We start from the raw sequence: 23,135 nt of genomic DNA on the forward strand, positions 1-23,135 counted from the left end.
TTTACCCTTGTGTGTCTGTCCGTCACAAATTTTTGGTCGCAGTTTTCTCAGCAACTACTCATCGCAAACACTTTAAATTTTAATCTTTTCTATTTGTGCGTCTGTCCGTTATTTGTCGAAGTTTTCTCAGCTAGTTGCTGATGCTTAACATTTTAGTACCTTCTTTTTAAAGCATGTCATACGGTGGGACACACTTATGTTTACTTCTGATATTATAACTTCCTGTGTATCCGTACTTCTGTCCGTACCATACTTAATATTTTTTGTTGCAGTTTTCTCAGCAACTACTCATTACAGGTGATTGAAAATTTAGCGCATACTTTGCTGCATCTTTGCTAACCAAGGGTTTCTGATATGCTACTCTCCTCATGAATTCATGAGGAGAGTATACCGTATCAGAAATGGTTGCCATTATCAGAATTTAACAAATTACTTGTTTAAAATTTTGCGTGTCCTAACATTTTTTTTTTTAAATTTCATAGTGACATCACTGTTAAATATCATACAGGCACGTAGAAACGGGTGGGGGGGGGCTGGTGAAAGAAGAAGACATTGAAAAAAGTTGGCCTCTACCTCCACCCCCACCCCCCCCAGAAATAGGATTTTTGAGTTTGGAAATTTCTTTTTTGCTTGTAAACTTTTTCAGGTATTAAATGTTAAACAAAATTTTCTCTGGCTTGCCCCCCCCAACTTCTAAAAATGATGTTACGTCACTGCCATACACACAATCAAATTTCAAGAGAGAGAGGAGAGATGCCGACATGGACACCGATTGAAAACTATTAAAACTTCTCTGGGTTCATGTCAAATCCCGGACAGCGACACTCAAATACCATGTTTAATTTTGATTGAAGGCAACAATTAAGGCATTGCTCTTGTACAAATGTTCTACCTAATATAACCAAGTATACGTAGCTATGCAGAACTGTAGCTCTCCGAAAAAATATATCTACAGTCCGGAAAGCTACAGTGCCACCCATTTAAAAAAATGTGTATTTATTGCGCACAAAAAAGTGTGCTGTGTTCTGGATTATTTTTTTTCCAAATTTCTTAAATCAGTTGTAAAAAAGCTAGATTAAAAAAACATTCTTACCCCTGTATAAAGTACTCTCATAGTTTACATCTGTACGAATGGGACCGAACTATAATCATGCAAATCAAAATGTCAGTATAAATATACAAATTTTCATTGATTTCAATTTTATGGCCAGGAGGGCTATTAACAACAATTATAAAGAATGTTTTGTTGTGGAAATAGTGAAAGAATATGTTAGGAACAAACGGTTAGTAATATTTTGAGATGACAGTTAGAAAAACATGGAGAAATAAGTCGAAAAACAGAGCCCTTTTTTTGTGCGCAATATATACAGTTTTTAATAGGTGTGTTACAACGCACTTTGAAAAAAATTTTCAAAGTGTGTTAAATTTGCGACCAAATCAATGCACATTGAAAAAATAAAAATTCGTTTCAAAGTGTGTTGATATCGACCATATTTACGCACTTTGAAAAAATGTGTATGGCTTGGTCAATACATGTATTCTTGAAAATCTTAGGTATGATAAATAATGTGAACCTGTTAGATAACTTTTCGGTGATAAGGTCACTTTAGGATGTGAAAGCGAGTTATTTTGAAATTTCCATACTTTGAAAATTCTTTCTCTCTCAAATGCTTTACTGTATTTATATTTCATGAATATTTTCCAGATTGCATGGATTTAATGTAAACTAAAATTTATTGAAAGTTTTTTAGTCATCAGTTATGCAAATACATATAAACATGCATCGGTATGTCACACAAATGTTTTGCAAAGTTATACATAATATAGGCTTTAAAAATTGGGTATTACATGTACATGTACCTTGGCAGAGGGTCCACCTTCAATTGCTACCGACGGCTATGTATAAGAAACTCTTGGACTGAGGGACCTTCTAGATATACTCATATTCTCATTGTTCTCAATGAGGGTAAATATAATTATTACAAACTGATTCTTTCAATCACTTAAGTCTAGAATTTTTGTATATCCATTTTTTTTTCAAAGTGCGTTGAATGTCCACATGGTAAAAAATGTTGATGTGCACTCTTAACGCACTTTGAAATTTTTTTTTCAAAGTGCGTTGAGTGTGTCCCAAATTTAACGCACTTTGAATTTTTTTTTCAAAGTGCGTTGATTTTGTCCTAATTTTATAGCACTTTGAAAAAATTTTCAAAGTGAATTATGCCACATACGTGGCTCTGTAGCTCTCCAGTCCATCGATATAATATATATATTTTTCGGAAAGTTGTGGTTCTGCAGCTTAAGTATTCGTTGCTCTTTCTGGGAGGTCAACATTACCGCTACATCGCCAAAATTTTCAACTCGTTACCGCTACATTTTCCCAAATTTTCGACCGATCATTACCGCTATACTTTTTCCAGTGGAAAACAACTCATTACCGCTACACATTGAATCAGCCAGGTATATATGCAGGTATGGCATATAAGTTCCAATCACAAAGCCTTCACAAAGAATTCAGCGCGATGTTTTACAGTAACTGTTCTATTCTAAATTTTTGGCAATATCGACAGAAGTTATAACAAGATATGGCAGTGTGAAAAAAAATGTTTACTTAGGTTGCTGCCATGTAAGCATGAACTGCTTCAAATAATTGAATATAATACTTATAGCAGGCGCGGATCCAGGAATTGAAGTTAGAGGGGGCTGGGGGCCGCCGGAAGCTCCTGGATTCTAGAGATTTTGTAGGGTAAAAATGAGGTCTACCAGGTGCGCCCCCCCTTAAATCTGCCACTGCTTAGTCCATGATTTGTACATATTTTGGAGTCAGGTGTGAATGTGAGATTTTGTATTTCAGGGGATACAGGTCTTATGCATGTTGTATTTTACATCAATCTGAACTTGCGCAAGTGGCTGGCTAACGAAATAGACATTGTAGCGGTACTGTAATGTTTTTTGTAGTGGTAATGACTATATATGTAGCGGTAATGAAAATTGCTTGTAAAATATTTTGGATTCACTTCATTTACAGCTTGGTTTAGTACTCTCTAAAAGATCCGCAATATGGCGTTAAGTCCATCCATTTATTAAGTCTACACTCTTTTTAAAGAGGGTTTCAAATAAGTTTCAATTTTTTTTTATATTTTGAAATTCTCAAAGAATTCTGGCAACAACCGTTGTACATAGCCCTCCTGGGCCTGAAATTGAAAACAATCAAAATTTTTGCCTATATGTACACTGCCATTTTGAAAAGCAAGATACATAATTCGGCCCAATGGGCTTAGTACAGATATTTTATATGAGAGTAGAAAATAGGGGTCAAAAGGAGTGTTTTGAAATATATAGCTTTTGTATGTACAGTTGAGGTGGGAATTTGAACAAAATTAATTAAGAATTGGGCGCTAACTTTGTGTACGCAATATTTTTTTTCTATGGCTGGTACTGTCTGTAGTTATTATGTCAAATTTTATTGTAAACTCTCAAAGATTCAAATGTATCGAGATATCTTGTGGAAACGAAAGTGTTAAAGACAGAAAGACAGACAAGCGGTCGGAATAAGAAGGAGATCAACGAACACAAGCAAAGAAAAGAGCAAGGAAGAGATGGACTGAAATGAATAGAAGTTAAAACACTAAATACATCATCTAATATATCTCTTCTTCCTGCTCTGTGCAACAGATGATATTAATTAACATTCAACACAATTACACACAAATAAAGCAATTGCAATTTAACTTTATAAACATCATATAAGGTTATTTGAGTTCAAATTTTTTATCTAAATTAACGTATAACTATTATGCAGAATCAGAACAACTTAAATTAAAAGGGGTCCGAGTTTCCTGGGGGGGAGGGGGGGTCCAAAGTAAAAAGGTGAACAGAGAGCAGAAGGATCAATTTCCAGTTTTCCGGCGTTTCTATACACTTCGCTATTCAACTTTCCATCTGCTCCATAGAATCAGGGAATCTCTCGCTTGCGAACTGTGTTTTTTGTTTCTTCAATAGTTTCTTATAAAAGTTTCTCTGGAAAACAGGAGACCAAGTAAAGATCTCAAAATAAGAGAGGAGAGGAAACTGTGAAGTGTTTATCAAGTCGGTGAGAAATCAGAATCTGCAGTAAGATGAAAATCACGCAAGTACACGCACTGGTATAGTGCGGGGTGTGCATCCATTAAATCTTTTTTTCTTAAGTAAATCCCATAGTTCCATCAAGATTTTTTCCCTGTTTCAACATTCATGGCATTCAAGCATACACCAATTATTGCCATGCAGAATCAAACTGTGTCTTTTATTTTTATGCATATAAAAAAAACTCTACTATTCTTTATTAATCAAATAATACATGTAATATGTTTTGTAAAATTCCGATTTAAAAGTATAAACCTTGCTTTTAAAATAAAGTGAAAGGTGGGGAAAGTCCCTGGAGTCATAATTTCCACGCAATCATGTACCATACAACACGTACCATACGAATTTGATCATAATGAGAAAATCTGTTTCTCGTCAAGACTTTTGGAATGAAGCGATAGTTTCATAATAGAGGGAGGAATTGAATGAAAAATATGAGTTATCATTTATTTTCAAGGAAAAATGGACAGGAGAGAAACATCTAACTTTACAAGTTAGCAAAAAAAAAAAAAATAAATAAAATAAAATAAATCTTTTTTATATATCAGAACAGTCCGAATTATCGACAGTCTGACACCCTCCCCCCTTCTCACACAATGGATCATTTGGCTGGACACACGTCCTCTTCTATTTTTTTTTTAAATCGAATAATGTTGTACGTATTCTATATTTTTCATTACTGATTGGGTGTATTTTAAAACAATATTAAAATCATATTTTGTGTAACAAAGTATTCTAAATTTTTCATTACTGATTGGGTATATTTTAAAACAATATTAAAATCATATTTTGTAACAAAGTGGGAATATCAAGCATGATTGATTTATATTATTTTTATTGATATTTTTTTCCATCTTACACGATTGGAAGATCTCTTCCTGTCTTGATTCTTCAAGCTTTTTAAATTTGCTTGATCCGCCTCAGACACCACTACCTGAGGATGCTTTCAAATAAATATGATCAATTATGGCTTTGTTATTCTTGAGAAGATTTTTAAAGAATTTTCCTACATATTTCTATGTAAAATTTTGGTCGGCCATTGTGTCCCCGGGGGCATGATTTGAACTAACTGAACCACTACCGCTTCCTTATAAATATGATCAATTATGGCTTTGTTATTCTTGAGAAGAAGATTTTTAAAGAGTTTTCCTATTTCTATGTAAAACGTTGGTCGGCCATTGTGGCCCCACCCTACCCCCGGGGGTCATGTTTTGGGCAAACTTGAACCGACACAACCTGAGGATGCTTCCATATAAATATGATCAATTATGGCTTTGATATTCTTGAGAAGAAGATTTTTAAAGAATTTTCCTATATATTTCTATGTAAAAATTTGGTCGGCCATTGTGTCCCCGCCCTACCCCTGGGGTTCATGATTTGAACAAACTTGAACCGACACTACCTGAGGATGCTTCCATAGAAATATGATCAATTATGGCATTGAAATTCTTGAGAAGAAGATTTTTAAAGAATTTTCCTATATATTTCTATGTAAAACTTTGGTCGGCCATTGTGTCCCCGCCCTACCCCCGGGTGTCATGATTTTAACAAACTTGAATCTACACTACCTGAGGATGCTTCCACATAAATATGATCAATTATGGCTTTGTTATTCTTGAGAAAAAGACTTTTAAAGACTTTTATATATATATTTTCCTATATATTTCTATGTAAAATTTTGCTTTGTAATTCTTGAGAAGAAGATTTTAAAGCCTATATATTGTGTCCCCGCCCTACCCCCGGGGGTCATGATTTGAACAAACTTGAATCTATACTACCTGAGGATGCTTCCCTATAAGTTCCATCTTTCCTATCACAGTGGTTCTTGAGAAGAAGATTTTTAAAACATACCACCAAATTTTCATTAATTCCCAATTATCTCCCCTTGAATGAGGACGTGGCCCTTCATTTAAACAAACTTGAATCCCCTTCCTCCAAGGATGCTTTGTGGCAAGTTTGGTTGAAATTGGCCCAGCAGTTCTTGAGAAGAAGTCGAAAATGTGAAAAGTTTACAGACAGACAGACAGGCTGACAGACGGACGCCGGACAAAATGTGATCAGAAAAGTTCACTTGAGCCTCTGGCTCAGGTGAGCTAAAAATCTAGTGAGAAGACATATTGATTTTTTTATATCAATAGTTTTGATTTTACCTCATCTTGACATTTTGAAATTCCTGACTAATTCGTCTACGTCTTTTAAAAGTTATTCAACCTTTTTTAAAGAAACTATTTACACAGAATTGGCTTAAAAACGTCATTTTTCCATATGTTTCAATAGTAAAGCGTAAAAAAAGTACTAAAATCTATACCGCGTTTACAGTAACATAGCATTAAAACTACGTAGGCAAATCAATGAAAATTGCAGATAATGCGCAGTAAATTCTAAGGATCATTATATCAAATCTTTAGGATATGTTTTCTCTCAAGAATTTTTAAGGAGTAAACCCGCGACCTACCTTAAGTTAACATGATACGAAGTCATAAGATGCATCATCTTACGATTTGATGATCCTTCTCTTAAAAGTAAGCAAAATATCAATGTTTTTATAAAGTTTAATTTTTGGACAACTTTGAAGTGACCTTGAGATCATGCCCTTTAACTCAGGATGAAGCCTTGAACTATTTTTAATCTTCAACATATCCTTATCCTTGTATGTTAGTTTTGTGATAATATGCCTCTGCCTGGGTGTTCTTGAGAAGATTTTTTAGCAACCTGTACTTTTGGTTTTATTTGCCCAATTAACTCCTCTTGTTTAGGGTCACTATCCTAGTTTTAGTAAAAATGGAAGCCCTTGGGACAAGGATGCCATGTGAGAAATTTGAAAATGATTGTCCAAGGGATTCTCAAGTTAAAGCCCATTTCCTCAAAAGTTTACGCACACCACACAAATGGCCATAGCATTAGCTCTTTCAGCCTTTGGCTCAGAAAAGCTAAAAAAAATATATGTACCAAATTTCCTTGGATTTTGCATGAGCTGCCGGCAACACAATCTTTTAAAGCTTACTTTGATCTTGATCTTCTTCTTTTCTTTGACTTTTTGGATCTGGAATATTTGTCTTGATGACTGCTTTTATATGATGGTGACCTTGATCTTCTAGATGAGGATCGAGATCTCTTCGGTGAATTAGATCTAGATGACACAAAAGAACTATACTGTAAATGTATTATATTTGGCGTGTATGATATTTGGCGGAAACTAAGTTTTGAACAAGTTAGCGGAGATTTGATTTAGCGCATTCTTTAATGTACTTATTTATGAGTATATGTGCAAGACATTTAGGGTGTACTTGAATTAGCTAAAGTTTCTATCCGCCAAAGGTGCTAAAAAGAATACAAAGCCAAATGTAATACGTTTACTGTATATGGTTTCCCTTACATTTTTGCCCCCATTTTTGCTAAAAATTTAAACATCAATAAACCTTAATGAAATTGATATTTTTTAAAAGAATAGAATTTATATTTTTCTTTTAAGGGTATATTGATATATTGATTTTAAGTAACATGCAGAAAAATAAAGGTTTAAAGTGCCTTTGTTTACAAGAAAATGTCAAAAAGTGACATTTTGGACACAGTTAGTGAGGATTTTATATACCCGCGATGCTATGAACAAGAAAGATATTTACACAATGTCATGTAAAAGAGATTTCCAAAGAAAGTCTTCATGCAAAAAATTAATCTTGTTCAAAAAGTCGCACATACTTAACAAGTTAAAACACTATGATTGAAAATGCACTTTCTGACTCGTGTGATGTCACAAGCATGTACAGAGGGAGAGAGAGACAACATTGTTGGCATGTGTTGAATATTTTTTCAAAGTAGAATCATCTATCGATTTGCTTCATGTATGTACATGCATTCCAACATAAATATCCTGAACATAAACAAGAGACTCAGGGGCCACATCGATCACCTGAGCACTGGCTAAGAAAAAAAACAGTATAGTTTTAAATACTTAATTGCATAAGTGATCCCTACCTACCCCTAAAACGAAGAAGGGATATGATTTGAACAAAATTAAATGTACACTAAGGCCACACCAATTTGTAACATAGTTCTTCGGATTTTCAAAAATAAAAAGTGAGGCGAGCGAGCGAAAATATTTTACAAATAGTATTTTTCATTTCAGGTTTCAAAATAATATAATTAGTTTTAGTGGCAAAAATTTCAAAGTTCTCTTTTTTGTATTATTTTTTTCTGGACAAGAATACATTTTCGATGCACTCATAAGACGCAAAAATGCTTCTTTCTTTTGTTTCTCGTAACATTGCAATTTTGACATAGTTTCATTTCTACAAATTTTCTGTGTAATTTTTTACAAATTGTTAAGGTCATATGTCAGGTTTTGAAATCACAATTGCATCGCTTTTTGAATTTTCTTTCATTTTAATTGAACAAATATCGTTAATATTTACTTAGCCTTATGTGTACTGTATTTTTCATATGTTGATGATGTTCTGTTTATTGTTTCATAAAACAATTAAAGCTTCAAACGTCTCCCCCGATTCCATTTCTATTGCTGTGTATGGAACTACTTTGTACCCAATGTTTTTAACTACAGCTGTATAGTACACAGGGATGTGCAATTGAAAAAAATAATCAAGTACTTTCCCACAGGCTAGTGGTAGCTTTCAAGTTACTAGCCCCAAGTAAAAAGTTACTAGCCCAAATAGAGGGGCAACAAGAGATGCTTGTAAAAAACACTTATGCCCCCCTCCCCCACAAACTGGAATTTTTCTAAGTCCAAAAGGGCATAACTCTGTCAAAAATGGTGTGATCATACCCAAACATACCTTGACAAAGATATTCATCTGACTAATCTGTATACTAAATTCCATTTCAATATGTGCAACTTCTCAAAAGAAAATGAACGGAAACTGCAAAAATATGGAATTTTTCTAAGTCCAAGGGGCATAACTCTGTCAATTATGGTGTGATCGTACCCAAAATAGAACCTGCCCTAGATATTCATCTGACTAATCTGTATACTAAATTCCATTTCAATATGTGCAATCTCTCCAAAGAAAATGAGCGGAAACTGCAAATAATTGGAATTTTTCTAAGTCCAAGGGGCATAACTCTGTCAATTATGGTGCAATCGTATCCAAAACAGAACTTGACCTAGATATTTATCTGACTAATCTGTATACCAAATTCCATTTCAATATGTGCAATCTCTCCAAAGAAAATGAGCGGAACCTGCAAATAATTGGAATTTTTCTAAGTCCAAGGGGCATAACTCTGTCAATTATGGTGCGATCGTACCCAAAACAGAACTTGACCTAGATATTCATGTGATATACCTGTATACCAAATTCCATTTCAATATGTGCAACCTCTCCAAAGAAAATGAACGGAAACTGCAAATAATTGGAATTTTTCTAAGTCCAAGGGGCAGAACTCTGTCAATTATGGTGCGATCGTACCCAAAAGAAACCTTGACCTAGATATTCATTTGATATACCTGTATACCAAATTTCATTTCAGTATGTGCAACAGTTATGAAGAAAATGAACGGAAACTAAATGGACCGACAGACCGACAGACAGCAGCAAAGCAATATGCCCTCCCTTCTTCAAAGGGGGGCATAAAAATTAAAATAAATACTAATGTTGAGAAGATATTAATTGCTGAAAAAGTCAGGATACTGAGGTCATTCTTTTTTAAAATTAAAGTTAAAAGTTCTCACTATCAATATTAATCATGCATGAATTATTTTGAAAATAAAATTAAAATTAATTTAAATAAATTATCTTCCCTTTTTCTGATCATTGCACTAGCTCATTTAGAATGAAATCAAATTCACTTTGTGTTCATCTTAAATCATTAAATACACTGGAAATATATTTTATGTGAGTCACAAAACACTTATCTTTCAGTTGATTGGGTGATCGTAAATAATTTAATGAGATATCTGCATGTTTTTACCATAAATGGAGGAATAGAGGAAATTCGTATTAGGAAAAACGATCGTTTGTGAAAGTAAATAAGTCAGATATAACTGCAAAACAGATAAGATTATGGAGATTTATTGACAGTAGGAGCATGTTGTCTAGAAAATTTTAACTGGTTGGGAATTTTATAGCAAAAAACGAGTGAAAATACCGAATGTGCTTGTTATGTATTGTGTGTGTAGTTATTTTCTTTTCCAACCCAACGGGCTACCTCCTTGCAGAAAACAACTAGCCCGACCCCCAATAATGGTAGCCCTGAGCATCGGGTGATTTTAATTGCTCACCCCTGGTACATACGAACAGCTACACAGGCATCTTGCAAAACTTCACAGTCTGCTACAAAGTAAAAACAAACTAACTAAATCCCGCACTTCTGTCTTACAAATTTCCATGTGCAAAAAAGTCAAGAAAAAAATTGTATCAAGATATTTTTGGACGCGCGCGCGGATTTTATTTTCACAATATCATAATTTGGATTTGTTCAAAATAGAAGTGGCGAATCCGATGAACTATATTGGAAATTGGTATGGCCTAAGTATGCATGCATATTTTGTATGAATAATTGACTTGTTTCCTTTGAGTTTGAATTTTCGTTGTGGCCCTACTCTACCCCCCCCCCCCCCCCCCTCATGGTCTTGATTTGAACAAACTTGAATCTACACCACACAAGAAAAAGACCGATCACAGCTTTTCTGTTCTTAAGAAGAAGATTTTTTCTATGTAAAACTCTCACCGATCATTGTGGCTCCAACCTACCCCTGGGGGTCATGATTTGGAAAAATTGAATCTACACCACATGAGGATGCTTCCAAATAAATATAACTATTTATGGCTTTGCTCTTCTAGAGAAAAAGATTTCAAAAGATGTTCCTTATACATTCTTATGTAAAACTTTGGTCGACCATTGTAGCCCCACCTTACCCCCAATATGGTCTTTAAAAGATTTTCCCTGTACATTCTTATGTAAAACTTTGATCAACCATTGTGGTCCCATCCTACACCCAGAGTTCATGATTTGAACAAATAAAACTTGAATATACTCCACATGCAGATGCTTCCATACAAATATGACTAATCATGGCTTTGCTGTTCTTGAGAAGAAAAATTTTGAATATTTTTCCTATATAGTCCTAATTTTAAAACTTTGATCGATCATTGTGGCCCCATCCTACCCTAAGGGGTCATGTTTTGAACAAAATTGAATCTTCATCACCTGAGGATGCTTTCATATAAATATGACTAATCATGATTTGCACAAACTTTAATCTACACTATCAGGGGATGCTTCCATATGATTATGACCAATCATGGGTTTGCTGTTCTTGAGAAAAAGACTTGATTTTTCTTATGTATACCTAATATGCTAAACTATGATACCCAATGTGGCCCAACCCTACCCCCGGCATCATGATTTGAACAAAAGATGAGTGCACTTAAGCTTTGAGAGATGGGTCCCGGAGTTTTGCACAAAATAAAATCCTGAAGTTCATTAACTCTATGTATTATAGGTATTAAACAATGTCGTAAGAGTATGTTTTGGTATACAGTGGAATCCCTTCATTATGATGTTCATTTTGTCACAGTAAAATTTCTTAATACTGAGGCAATGTAATAAAAGTTCCCAATAAAATTCAATAATTTAATTCTGGTTGTAACGCTGTATTTGATTGGATAAAAAATTACTTTATATCGTATAAAATGGGTTGCCTACGTCACAATGACTTGCGTCAAAAACGTATCAATCCGCCTGACGTTACATTCAAATTTTGTACAAATTGAAGTCATTTTGTTAGAACAATCATCTTTTTTTCTTACATCAAATGAATGAAAATTAAATTATAAGCAATGAATTTAATAGCTACCCATTTTATACAGTATAAACTGGGTTGGAACAGTTTACGCTTTTTTATAAACCGCTTCGCGGTTTATAAAGCGTAAACTGCCCTAACCCAGTTTATACCGTATAAAATGGGTAGCTATTAAATTCATTCCTTAAGTAAAACATAGTTTTGAAAACATGTTTTTTGTATTAGGGGTGTATTTTTCTCCTTTTGTCTCCTTTTTATGCAATATTTTTGTATTCAATTTAATGTCATTTCTACATAAACAGCAAAATTTTTTAATTTATTTAAATGACAAAAGGCCCATGGGCCTAAATACTTGATATCGCGATTATTAACTTAGTGGAACTCTTTCGCGATGGAGGTAGGAAACGTCTGTTGGGTGGGGACAAATGTGCTATTGAATATAATGCAAGATCGATCATGGTAGAATTTGTTACGACAGAAAAGTAAAAAATCCTGGTGGAATACCTTGCTAAGCAATCGCTGAACCAACCTAATTAATTTTTGAGAGGAGCTAGTTCTAAAATGTTACATTCTAACGATATTTTTAACTACCGTAATTTCGGGATTATAGGTCGATGGGGTATATAGGTCGAAAGGCTCATTTTCAGCCTAAATTTTTGAAAAATCCTAAGATGGGTCGAAATTACTATATATGACGAGGCTTTGTTTCCCGTTTTCTAAAGATTCTTAAGCAGATACAACGTATCAGAACAGGTAAATCTCTAAAAATACCGGGGTTATTCTGAGGCATGAACGTATCAAGAAAACAAATAGGTATTTTAATGAGTACAGCAATTAAATAAAGTTTTTTTAAAAAGATGTAGTTAAAAAACTTCTTTGAATTGTGTTACTACTTATTTTTCTCCAACTTGCCTGTTCAATGCATCCGTAGTTTCACACTGTTGTTAAATCAGAGGCATAAATAACACGTGAATACGTTATTATTTTACAGCTATAATTCGTGAAATATCCAAGACCAAAGAATAGTAATTCCGATTTCAGAACAACTTGGACACATTCCTAATAAATTTTATTCAGACATTTTTTACCGGTGGATGACAATTACTTCGATGTCCACCATTTTTATTTTTCTTCTCCAGGGATTTGTTAAACACGCAAATGACCATTGAATGTGTACATCAAGCAACAGTAAAGAATTGGAATCATATTAACATTCTATAAGTTTAATTTATAAATTTAATTGAGAGTGCATTCACAATTTGACTGTCAACATGAATTTCATGGCTTTGTTTGTTCAATGATGTGTAACACTAATACCCTATTACGGCACATGGGTTTGTTAATCCTGCCCTGCAGGCATTTAAACCAACGCAGGTGTTAAACACCTTTGCGTACACAGTGTAAATCCCTTTATCTGTCAGACAATTAAAATTCTGTTAGAAGCCAATCTTCGTATACCGGTAATTCAATGTACTTCTTGTGTAGGAAGCAGCATTATAATTAAAATAAAAAAAAAAAAACAGTAATGACTCGCGTTTTTTTTTTGTTTTGGTAATTAAATTTAGGAATTGAATGGCAACAAATTATTTCACTCATTTTACATTTAAATAAACATAACACAATAACTAGAAATATGTCCATAGGACATGAATGCCCCGCCAAGGATATATTAGTAAAGCAACATGAAAATTTTGTATGTGTATAAAATTTGATCAGTTTGGTTTAGGTAGGGCTTATAGTTACTAGGGAATAAGAATATAGGTCAGATCCAGCATCCGAAGCAAGTCTGGTAGTGTCCATTCCTAGATGCATCATCCATGCAAGTTTGGTTCAGGTAGGGCTTATAGTTACTAGGGAATAAAAATGTAGGTCAGATCCAGCATCCGAAGCAAGTCTGACAGTGTCCATCCCTAAATGCATCATCCATGCAAGTTTGGTTCAGGTACTGCTTATAGTAACTAGGGAATAAAATGTAGGTCAGATCCAGCATCCGAAGCAAGTCTGGTAGTGTCCATTCCTCGATGCATCATCCATGCAAGTTTGGTTCAGGTACGGCTTATAGTTACTAGGGAATAAAAATATAGGTCAGATCCAGCATCCAAAGCAAGTGTGGTAGTGTCCATCCCTAGATGCATCATCCATGCAAGTCTGGTTCAGACAGGGCTTATAGTTACTTGGGAATGAAAATGTAGGTCAGATCCAGCATCAGAAGCAAGTGTGGTAGTGTTCATCCCTAGATGCATCATCCGTGCAAGTTTGTATCAACATGTGAAGTTTGAAAACACCATCTTGAATGGTATGTTTAAAACTGAGCTAAACACTAATTTAAGAAAAATTAGGTCAAGGTCAAAGGAAAGGTCAAGGTCAAAAAATGTTGATGCAGTTGCATAGCTCTCATCAATATCTATCAGCATATGAAGTTTGATGAAAATATCTTGGATAGTTTCTTTGACACTTAGCTTTGAACAGAGCTAAACGCAAAGTGTGACGGAAGGATGGAAGGACAGAAGGACAGAAGGACGGAAGACGGACATGACAAACACTATATGCCCCGGCCATATTCATGGCGGGGCATAAAAAATATTTAATATACTATTTCAATTTATCGCTACTAATAAATGGTAAAAACACAACAGTTGTGATTCCGTATTTTAAATTTTGATACTGTTGCGGTTTTACTTCTAGTACATGATCACGACTTCCTAACTTCACAAGATGGATACCGCATGATGTTAATGAATAATACGTTGAGGAATTATTTAATAGATGAAGCAATGTTGTTTTCCTTTGTCATCAACGGATAATTAATGGAACTTATTTTGTAAGAAAGCTACAGAATAAATATTTTATTGTTTACCGGGGCATTAATTTTTTTGCGAAAAATAATCAAAAAAGTTACAAAAGTGACACAAATTTGCTTTGAAATTGACGTAAATTTTACTGATTTGGGGGCATTTTTCGTGAACTTGTGCCTTAAATAGGTCGAATTCTGAATATTGGTCGACCCCAGCGAGAAAAAAAACATTTTCCAAAGACCCAAGAAGTGTCAACTGACAAAGTTTGATGATCATAGGCTAAAAGCATACCACAACCAATATACTTTGAATAAATATATATACATGTAACTTTATACAGGTGTTATATGCAAGTAGAAAAGTCAAACCTTGAAGAATAAAGCTCATTAATATTTCTTCAATTATTTTTTTTTTTTATTTTGTGAAGCATTCTAATTTTTCTTCAGACAGTTAAATATACAATACTTTATTTGAAATTGGTATAATTTTAGTTGTTTTCTTTTTTGAAATTTTTTGTAGTGTCCGTAACCAAATTACTTCCCCACTGTTTAACATTTTGAATGAATTTACTTGCATTTAACACATTTTAAGATATTACCTAATAAGCAACTAGACAATTGAAGCAATATATCACAAGAAATATGGGTTATGTAACTCGATCATGATAATAATTTCTGACTATTTTTATATGTCATTGTGGGTGTCCAATCATTATTTTAGTACTTGCTGTGAAGAAAAAAACCACATGATCTAAAAGAATTCCACCTAATAAACATCTTTTTACCTCTAAATTTAATAATACACTGTTTCAAGAATTTTTCTGTGAATTTTATGGAGAAAAAATAAAGGTCTTTTATTTTCAACTTTTGGTTACCGACACTACACACTCTACAAGTTATTTTAAATAGGATGAAACTTAACCTTAAATAGAGGAATTTCAACAAAGATTTTCTTAAATGTAACACCAGTTGCCTTAAACAATGAAAAAATATTGACATGCTATTTGACTTAAATCCTAGGATGTAAATAGCATCTGCCAATATCATTAGGTGATGTAACACCAATAATCTTGTATATGGAAATGGTGCAATCTGGGTTTCCCAAATTAGTTGCATTACAAGATGAGGGAGAAAAATAAAGTACATTGATTAACTTGTTAAACAAACTTCTGACCCTTGTGAATAAACTAGCACTAGTGTTTTATCACCTCCTGTTTCAAACTGCCTCAAGTATAGGTTACAGACACTACAGGGTTTTGTAGTGTCCGTAACCACATTTGTGATGATAATAGAGAAACAGTGGTGATGATCAGGAAAATTACAACACATCTCAGCATCTATATGAGATGCCTATCTAGGAAATTAGTTAAGATATTTATAAAGCCAAAAAGGTTTCAAATGACGTGCTAAAGTGCACTCGTTCTTTGAATCTTCACTACCAGAGGATGCTTCAACACGAGTTTCATCTTTCCCAACCCAGTGGTTCTTGAGAAGAGGATTTTTAAAACATGCCACCAAATTTTAACAATTTCTTAATTATCTCCCCTTGAATGAGGGCATGGCCCTTCATTTGAACAAACTTGATCGTTTACTGTGGCCCCACCCTACCCCCGTGGGTCATGATTTTAACAAATTTGAATCTACACTACCTGAGGATGCTTCCATAAAAATATGACCAATGATAGATTTGTTGTCCTTGAGAAAATTTTTGAAGATTTTTTCTCACCAAAAATAGGACTAAACAAACACTAAAAAAATTTTGACTTTGTCATGTGCAAACAAATGCTTTAATTAATCTGCATGCAAAAATATTCCAAATCTGTAATATGTGATGTGCCACCCATATTGCCTGGCTTTTCAGTGGACTGCCCTTTAATATATACTTTACTTGATCAGCACAGTAGTGATGGTGTTTTATCAATCACTCCTGATTAGTAGCCATTGTTATTATACCCCCCGCTTGAAAACTCAGCGGGTATATAGTAATCGGTATTACCGTCCGTCCGTCTGCTACGCTTTGGGGTACCCATCTCTTATCCGCAACTCCTCTCAAACCACTGAAGGAAATTTGATGAAATTTTCACAGAATCTTTATTACATATTGCCATTGTGCACCTCTTATTTTACTTTTTGATCCGACATATATTTTGGATTTTCCAGAGGAAAACATGGATACTGCCATTATATTCATATGGGAGGCTGGGGGTATTATTCAGTGAGCTCATTGCTCACAGTACCTCTAGTTATAGTCCGTTTCTGCTTTGACAGATAAATACAGTCAAACTTGTCTTAGTGGCCACCCGAAATTAACGGCCACTTGCGGTCAGCGGCCACTTTCAGTTCCCCCGACAATTTTTCCTATATATTTTAACTGGAATAAACAGCCACCTGTGTAACGCAGCCAGCTGCCACTCAAATCCTCCCCCAACAGCCTTACTGACACTGTAATAGGCAGCCATTTCGTCACTTGTTGCAATCCTATCACATCTTTTAAACGCATCGGCATGGGTAATTATATCTTCCATAGACAATTAAACCTATTAATGCAATTAAAAAATTGCTTTTAGATACACTGAACTCTGTTTGTGTTTATGAAAAAAAAATATTTGTTCTGTTAGATCAATTTGTAATTATTTTTCAAGATCGTCGACTGAAAAATTAAAAGAATTTAATTACAATTGATACTTTCCTCTAGCTAAAGAAATTCACACCTTTTAGATTTTGATTCCATGTAGAAGCTCTAATTGCTACTCTTGTGAAAACAAAGTGCTTCATATGCCATGATTATCTCGTGAATTTCACTATCAAGAGATAATTGATAGGGATTAGTTACCCTCTACTGCACGTGACACCTGTGTTATGGAATGATTTTCAACTGCGTAAATACATCTCTCTGGTCAACTGGTTAATTTTATTTGTGTGTCTGTGTATGTTACATAGAAATTCTGACAGCTTTATAAACAATAAAATTAACCAGACTTTATCATACATGTGATATGTACCGGCTGTACAGGAAATGTCCCGTATTTTCGACCCCCATCACGGTGTCCCGGAGGTACCCCAAAATTCACGGGAAATGAAAATGTGTACCGTATTTTGAAATGTTTACCGGAAACCGCCATTTTTCTTTTCATTCCCGCTCTCGCAACACCGGAAATCTCGAACTATGCGTGACTTACTGGGCTTGATTAATGTAAACAAAACATCATGAACGAAGGTGTGAAATATTACCATAATAATTACATCGTAATTAGAAGATATTAAAGCATTTTGTTTGGCTGATTGCTTATTAATGGGACCTTTATCAAAGATTTTTAAAACTAATTTATTAAAACTATAAAGACATTTCAAAGAGAAAATGCCATTCACAAGAAATGGAGACACTTTGTGACAGCAAAAACAAAATTTAGTCCATTATTTGATTAGGCATACATATTGTCTATTCAAAGACAGATTAAGAGAAATGATTTTTTAGTACAATTTAAAAATTTCAGCTGAATGGAAACGACCAGACTCATGCATACAATAAACTGTTTTTAAATACTGTACTTTTTCACTAAGTTCAGCATTTAGCATAGTTTAATGCCGAAATTCAAAATTCTTCAAGAGTTTCTTCAAATGAATAATAAATCATAATACATGTTATGCAGTGGTGCATCTGTACATTGATTTGAAATTTATTATTTAAAAATAAACACTTTACATTGTTTTTTGTGTTCTTTGGTCAATATTTTGTACTGTTTTTTGTACAGTTTTTTAATTAGCAATGTACAGTATTTTCACCCAAATTCCAGTATTTTGAAATCTGCTGTACAGTATCTGGGTCTAGAAATTATCACATGTATGCTTTAAAAACATCAGCAAGTAAGTTAATTACCGATTAATTAAGTTGGGGAAGGGGGGGGGGGGGTTACACTGCTGACCAATTTTTTAACAAATGAAAGTGAACATATTCTTACTTAAATATCTATGCTTTATTTTATTTAGCACTAAACTGTATTTTTGTGTATTTTTTTCTTTATAAAAAAGGATAATAGTCAGGCACTGTATGTATTTCTTCAAATGAAAATTAAAAGAATTTATTTAATATTTCAATGTAACAAAAGCACACTGATGAATGCAAGATTTTTAACTAATAAATATGTAAGAACAGAAACATGCACAAAACCTTATACATTTCTTATTCTTTAATATTCTTTTTAAATGAGCTTGAATTATTATATATACACATAAAAAGCTTTTGTGAAATTGACCTGTTTAAATATGATTAATTAATTTTAACTGTAGTGCTTAATGTTGTTTATTTATTGACCAAATGTCCTTTTTGAGGGCAAACTGGAATAAAAGGCCACGTGTCTTAAGTGGCCAGTTTCCAGACCTCCCAAAGGTGGCCTCTTAAAAGAAGTTTGACTGTATTGCAATATGCAAAGGAGACATTACTTCACATTGTCAAATGATATAAAGGCCCTATTGTTTCAAAACTCAGATGTAACTAAGTCACTGGGACAAATGAAACTACTTTGCTATATTCATCATTCATTATATCTGTATGGGGAATTCGTTACATTCAGATATCTGGGGATCCAAGATAACTTCTCTACATTTGTGAATTTGTAATATCTGTGTTTGTAAAAAACAACTTTACTGTGTATACATAGGAGATAATTCTAGTTAATGTGAAATCATTAAATTTTCTTGGGGGTTGAATTTTCATGGTTTTCAAGGTATGAAGAGACCGTCAAATTTATGTACACCATGAAATGTAGTTGTTCACAGTTATTACTACCCAACAATTTTTCATCCCTAAAATTAAATCCCCACAAACCCATAATTTTTCCTCAAATGACAAAAATGTCACCCAACAAAAATATATGATTTTACAGTAATATCTCTACCTGTGCGAGCTGCCATGGGGGCTGTAAGATTGACTGTGTCGCCTTCTTCTGGGTGACCTTGACCTGGATCTTCTTGACCTGTCCTTGTGTTTTGACTTCTTAGGCTTTTTGGCACTGATTTCTTCGCTTTTATCCCTTTCAAGTGGCCCATAGTAAGGACTACAGCCTGGCGTGGTAGAAGGGTTTGACCTTTCTGAAGATTTTCCTCCTGTTGAGAGAATTAATTGACCAGAAATGAGATGCAATAATTTAAAACTATATAACATCTTTACATCTACCATTCTTTCAATCAAGAAGTAAGAAGTGAGAGAAGGGGTTGACTGATATTTTGTACACCCTTTCCCCATCATTGCATTTGCATTTATATAAGTATGACAGATATAAATTTTAAACTAGAACTGTCCAAAAGGGACGAAATACCCCCACTGGTTTTTCAAAGAAGGTGCCACATTTTGAATATTTTATGGATCTAAGAGAAGAGAGACATACTAAAACATTTTTAGTGCAAATATAATTGCTCATTATATCTTTTTATGAATGAAACAAAGGTGCAGCCTAATGAAAAAGTAAATACTAAAGATACAGACCAGACACGAAATATGAACTTTTTCTGTCAGTGACCTTGAACTTGCATTAATGACCTTGGTTCAAAGTCATGACACACCCTCAGGTCATAAGCAGTCTTTGTGTAAAACAGGAACCCTCAAAGTTTATCCATAACGAAGATATGGACCAGGCACAAATTATGAACTTTTTTCTTTAAGTGACTTTGGTCAAATGACCTTGGGTCAAAGTCAAGACACACACTCAAGACATAAGCAATATTTGTGTAAAACAGGAACTTACCAAGTTTATTCATAAGAAATGTAACCAGTGTAAGTAATTAAATGTTTCAGTTGCAATGTTTTAATTATTTCTATTATGTGTGTTTACTGTTTGTGTTGTCTTGTGTGAGTGTTTATTTTTGTTCGGTGTGACGTACGTGTATTTGACCATTTCCGGTTTGACCAGTTTCTATTAATAATTTTTACTAACTTTCACGCGGCTAATAGTTTTCATGCACACTCGGCGCTACACCCTTGACGGGAATAGTCATACTACATCTAGTAGCTGATTTATATAGTGTGCCTGGTAAATATATTTATAACTTATCTATTTCCTATTATATTTGTAATTAAAAGTAACGTCAGTAAGGATTTGTAAATGTTTATCAATTATTATGACTTTATTTCAGGTTTTTCTTATAGTATTGCACTTGATTAAAATATTGGTCAAACCTTAGAATTGACTTGTGTCTTATTGATGTAATACGGAACCCAAGATCTATCGACATGGTCTACAAATGGTGCCTGTGTTGGGACTAGATATATACAGATGCTAGCAGTCATGGATTACGGGCTGTTCTTTACCAGGTCCAGCAAGGTAGGAAAAGTGATAGCCTATGCCAGCAGAGGTTTGAGACCAAGCGAGAGGAACTATCCAGCTTACAAACTGGTGTTCTTGGCACTCAAATAGGCGGTCAGTGATAAATTTCATGATTATCTTTATGGTACTTCTTTTCACGTAATCACTGATAATAACCCCCTAACCTATGTGCTCTCTAAGCCAAGCTATATGCTACTAGCCAAAGGTGGGTTGCTGCTTTAGCAGGCTATGATTTTACAATAGCATACAGACCTGGTCAGCAGAATGCTGATGCAGATGGGTTGTCTAGGAAGCCGGAGCTCTTCTCTGATGCTATTAAGGCCATATGTCAGTCGGTATTATGTGGTGTTCCATATTGCCAGACTATTATAGATGACTCTTTATCAGATTCAGCTAGTTTTGAGGATGAAGAATCCCATTATCTCAGTGACATTAACTGGAGAAGAGAGCAGGAGAAGGACAAGGATCTAGCAAGAGTTATAGAGTTGAAGAAACAAGGATTTTATCCCAATAAAGTGAAGATGAAGAAAGAGGATTATTCAGTCCAGAGATTTTTCCGGGCATGGATGAAACTTTATTTGAAAGATGGAATTCTCTACAGGAAGGCAATTATAGATGACAGAGAGGTAAGTCAGCTGGTGATCCCTGAGGTATATCGGGAGGTAGCTTTCCAAGGCATTCACAGAGATACAGGTCATCCTCGGAAGGAAAAGACATTATGGTTAGCTAGACAAAGGTATTTTTGGCCATGGTTGGAAAGGGAGATAATTCAGAAAATAGATAATTGCCCTAGATGCATAAGGCGCAAGATGCAAGCAAAGCCTTTTGCGGAGTTGGTTCCTATTGAAACTACACATCCAATGGAATTGGTTTGTATTGATTTTTTGAGTCTTGAGAGAAGTAAAGGAGGGACCGAGGATATTTTGGTCATTACTGACCATTATACGCACTTTGCACAGGCCATACCATGCCGCAATCAGAAGGCTACTGTGACAGCAAAAGCCCTATATGAGAATTTCTTTTTGCATTATGGATTTCCAGAAAAGCTGCACAGTGACCAGGGCAGGAATTTTGAATCCAAAGTTATTAAGGAGCTTTGTAAGCTGCTAAGAATTCAGAAAACCCGCACGACGCCTTACCATCCTATGGGCAATGGATCGGCAGAGAGGTTTAACCAAACACTTTTGAAGATGCTGGGTACCTTGGATCCCAAACAGAAGACTGACACAACATGTTGCTCCCTTGGATCAAGCATACAACGCTACAAGGAGTGATGCGACAGGTTTTTCCCCACATTACTTGATGTTTGGATGGAGTCCAAGACTTCCAATTGATTCTTTCCTTGGACTTGACCCAGGAAATGAAGGCGATGTTAATCCAAGGGGATATGTGGAAAAACTGCATCAGAGGATGAAATCAGCTTATGCAATAGCATTTGAAGAGGCAAGAAAGTCGGGTTTAAAGAACAAACAGAGGTATAATATGAAAGTAAGAGAGACAAAGTTAGGGCCTGGGGATAAAGTTTTGGTAAGGAATGTGGATTAAAGGGTAAGAACAAGTTGGCTGACAAGTGGGAGGAAACTGTATATACTGTTAAGGAAATGCCAAATCAAGATGTTTCTGTGTTCAGAGTGAAAGCAGAGGGTAAAACAAGCAGAACAAGGACTCTGCATAGGAATATGCTTCTTCCTTATTCTGGATTTCAAGAGCGGGAGGAAGTGCAGTATAAACAACAGAACAGTAGATGGAAACAGACAAAGAAAGAAAGCAGGGATAGACAGGTGCCAGCAGCAACAATTGATTCATCGGATTCATCAGGAACAGAGTGTGAAAGTGACACAGAAGAGTGGACAGTGAGAAGAGTATTGAGGACAAGATCAACAGTAGACAAACCGGTACAGTCCTCATCTATTCAAGATGTTTCATCAGTAGTTGATGAAGGTTACAGTTATTCAGGTATTAGTCTAAGTGATAATGATTTCAATAATTGTAATTATTCTTTATCACTTCAGTCTTCGGGGTTAATGATTCATCCCACAGTGGAAATGAGCCAGGTCAAGCTAACGACAGTGTACCTGAAGTGTCACAGAGAGCTCTGCCCCTTCGTCGCTCAGCAAGAGTTAAGAAGCAGCCAGAC

General features: G+C 34.7%; 1 protein-coding gene across 2 annotated transcripts in view; it reads right to left on the reverse strand.

Moving 5' to 3' along the window:
* LOC134275905 (splicing factor, suppressor of white-apricot homolog) overlaps window positions 1-23,135 on the reverse strand; it is a 225,753-nt gene that overhangs the window by 29,201 nt on the left and 173,417 nt on the right. For both annotated transcript variants that reach the window (XM_062758184.1, XM_062758183.1), the window contains 2 exons: window positions 19,574-19,781; window positions 7,130-7,255 (listed from right to left, as the gene is read on the reverse strand). In XM_062758184.1, coding sequence (XP_062614168.1) covers window positions 7,130-7,255; window positions 19,574-19,781 — 334 coding nt within the window. The remainder of the gene's footprint in view (window positions 1-7,129; window positions 7,256-19,573; window positions 19,782-23,135) is intronic.

This window comes from Saccostrea cucullata, unplaced genomic scaffold (assembly GCF_032062105.1).
Source record: "Saccostrea cucullata isolate Sc308-1 unplaced genomic scaffold, CSIRO_AGI_Scuc_v1 ctg539, whole genome shotgun sequence".
Taxonomy (NCBI): domain Eukaryota; kingdom Metazoa; phylum Mollusca; class Bivalvia; order Ostreida; family Ostreidae; genus Saccostrea; species Saccostrea cuccullata.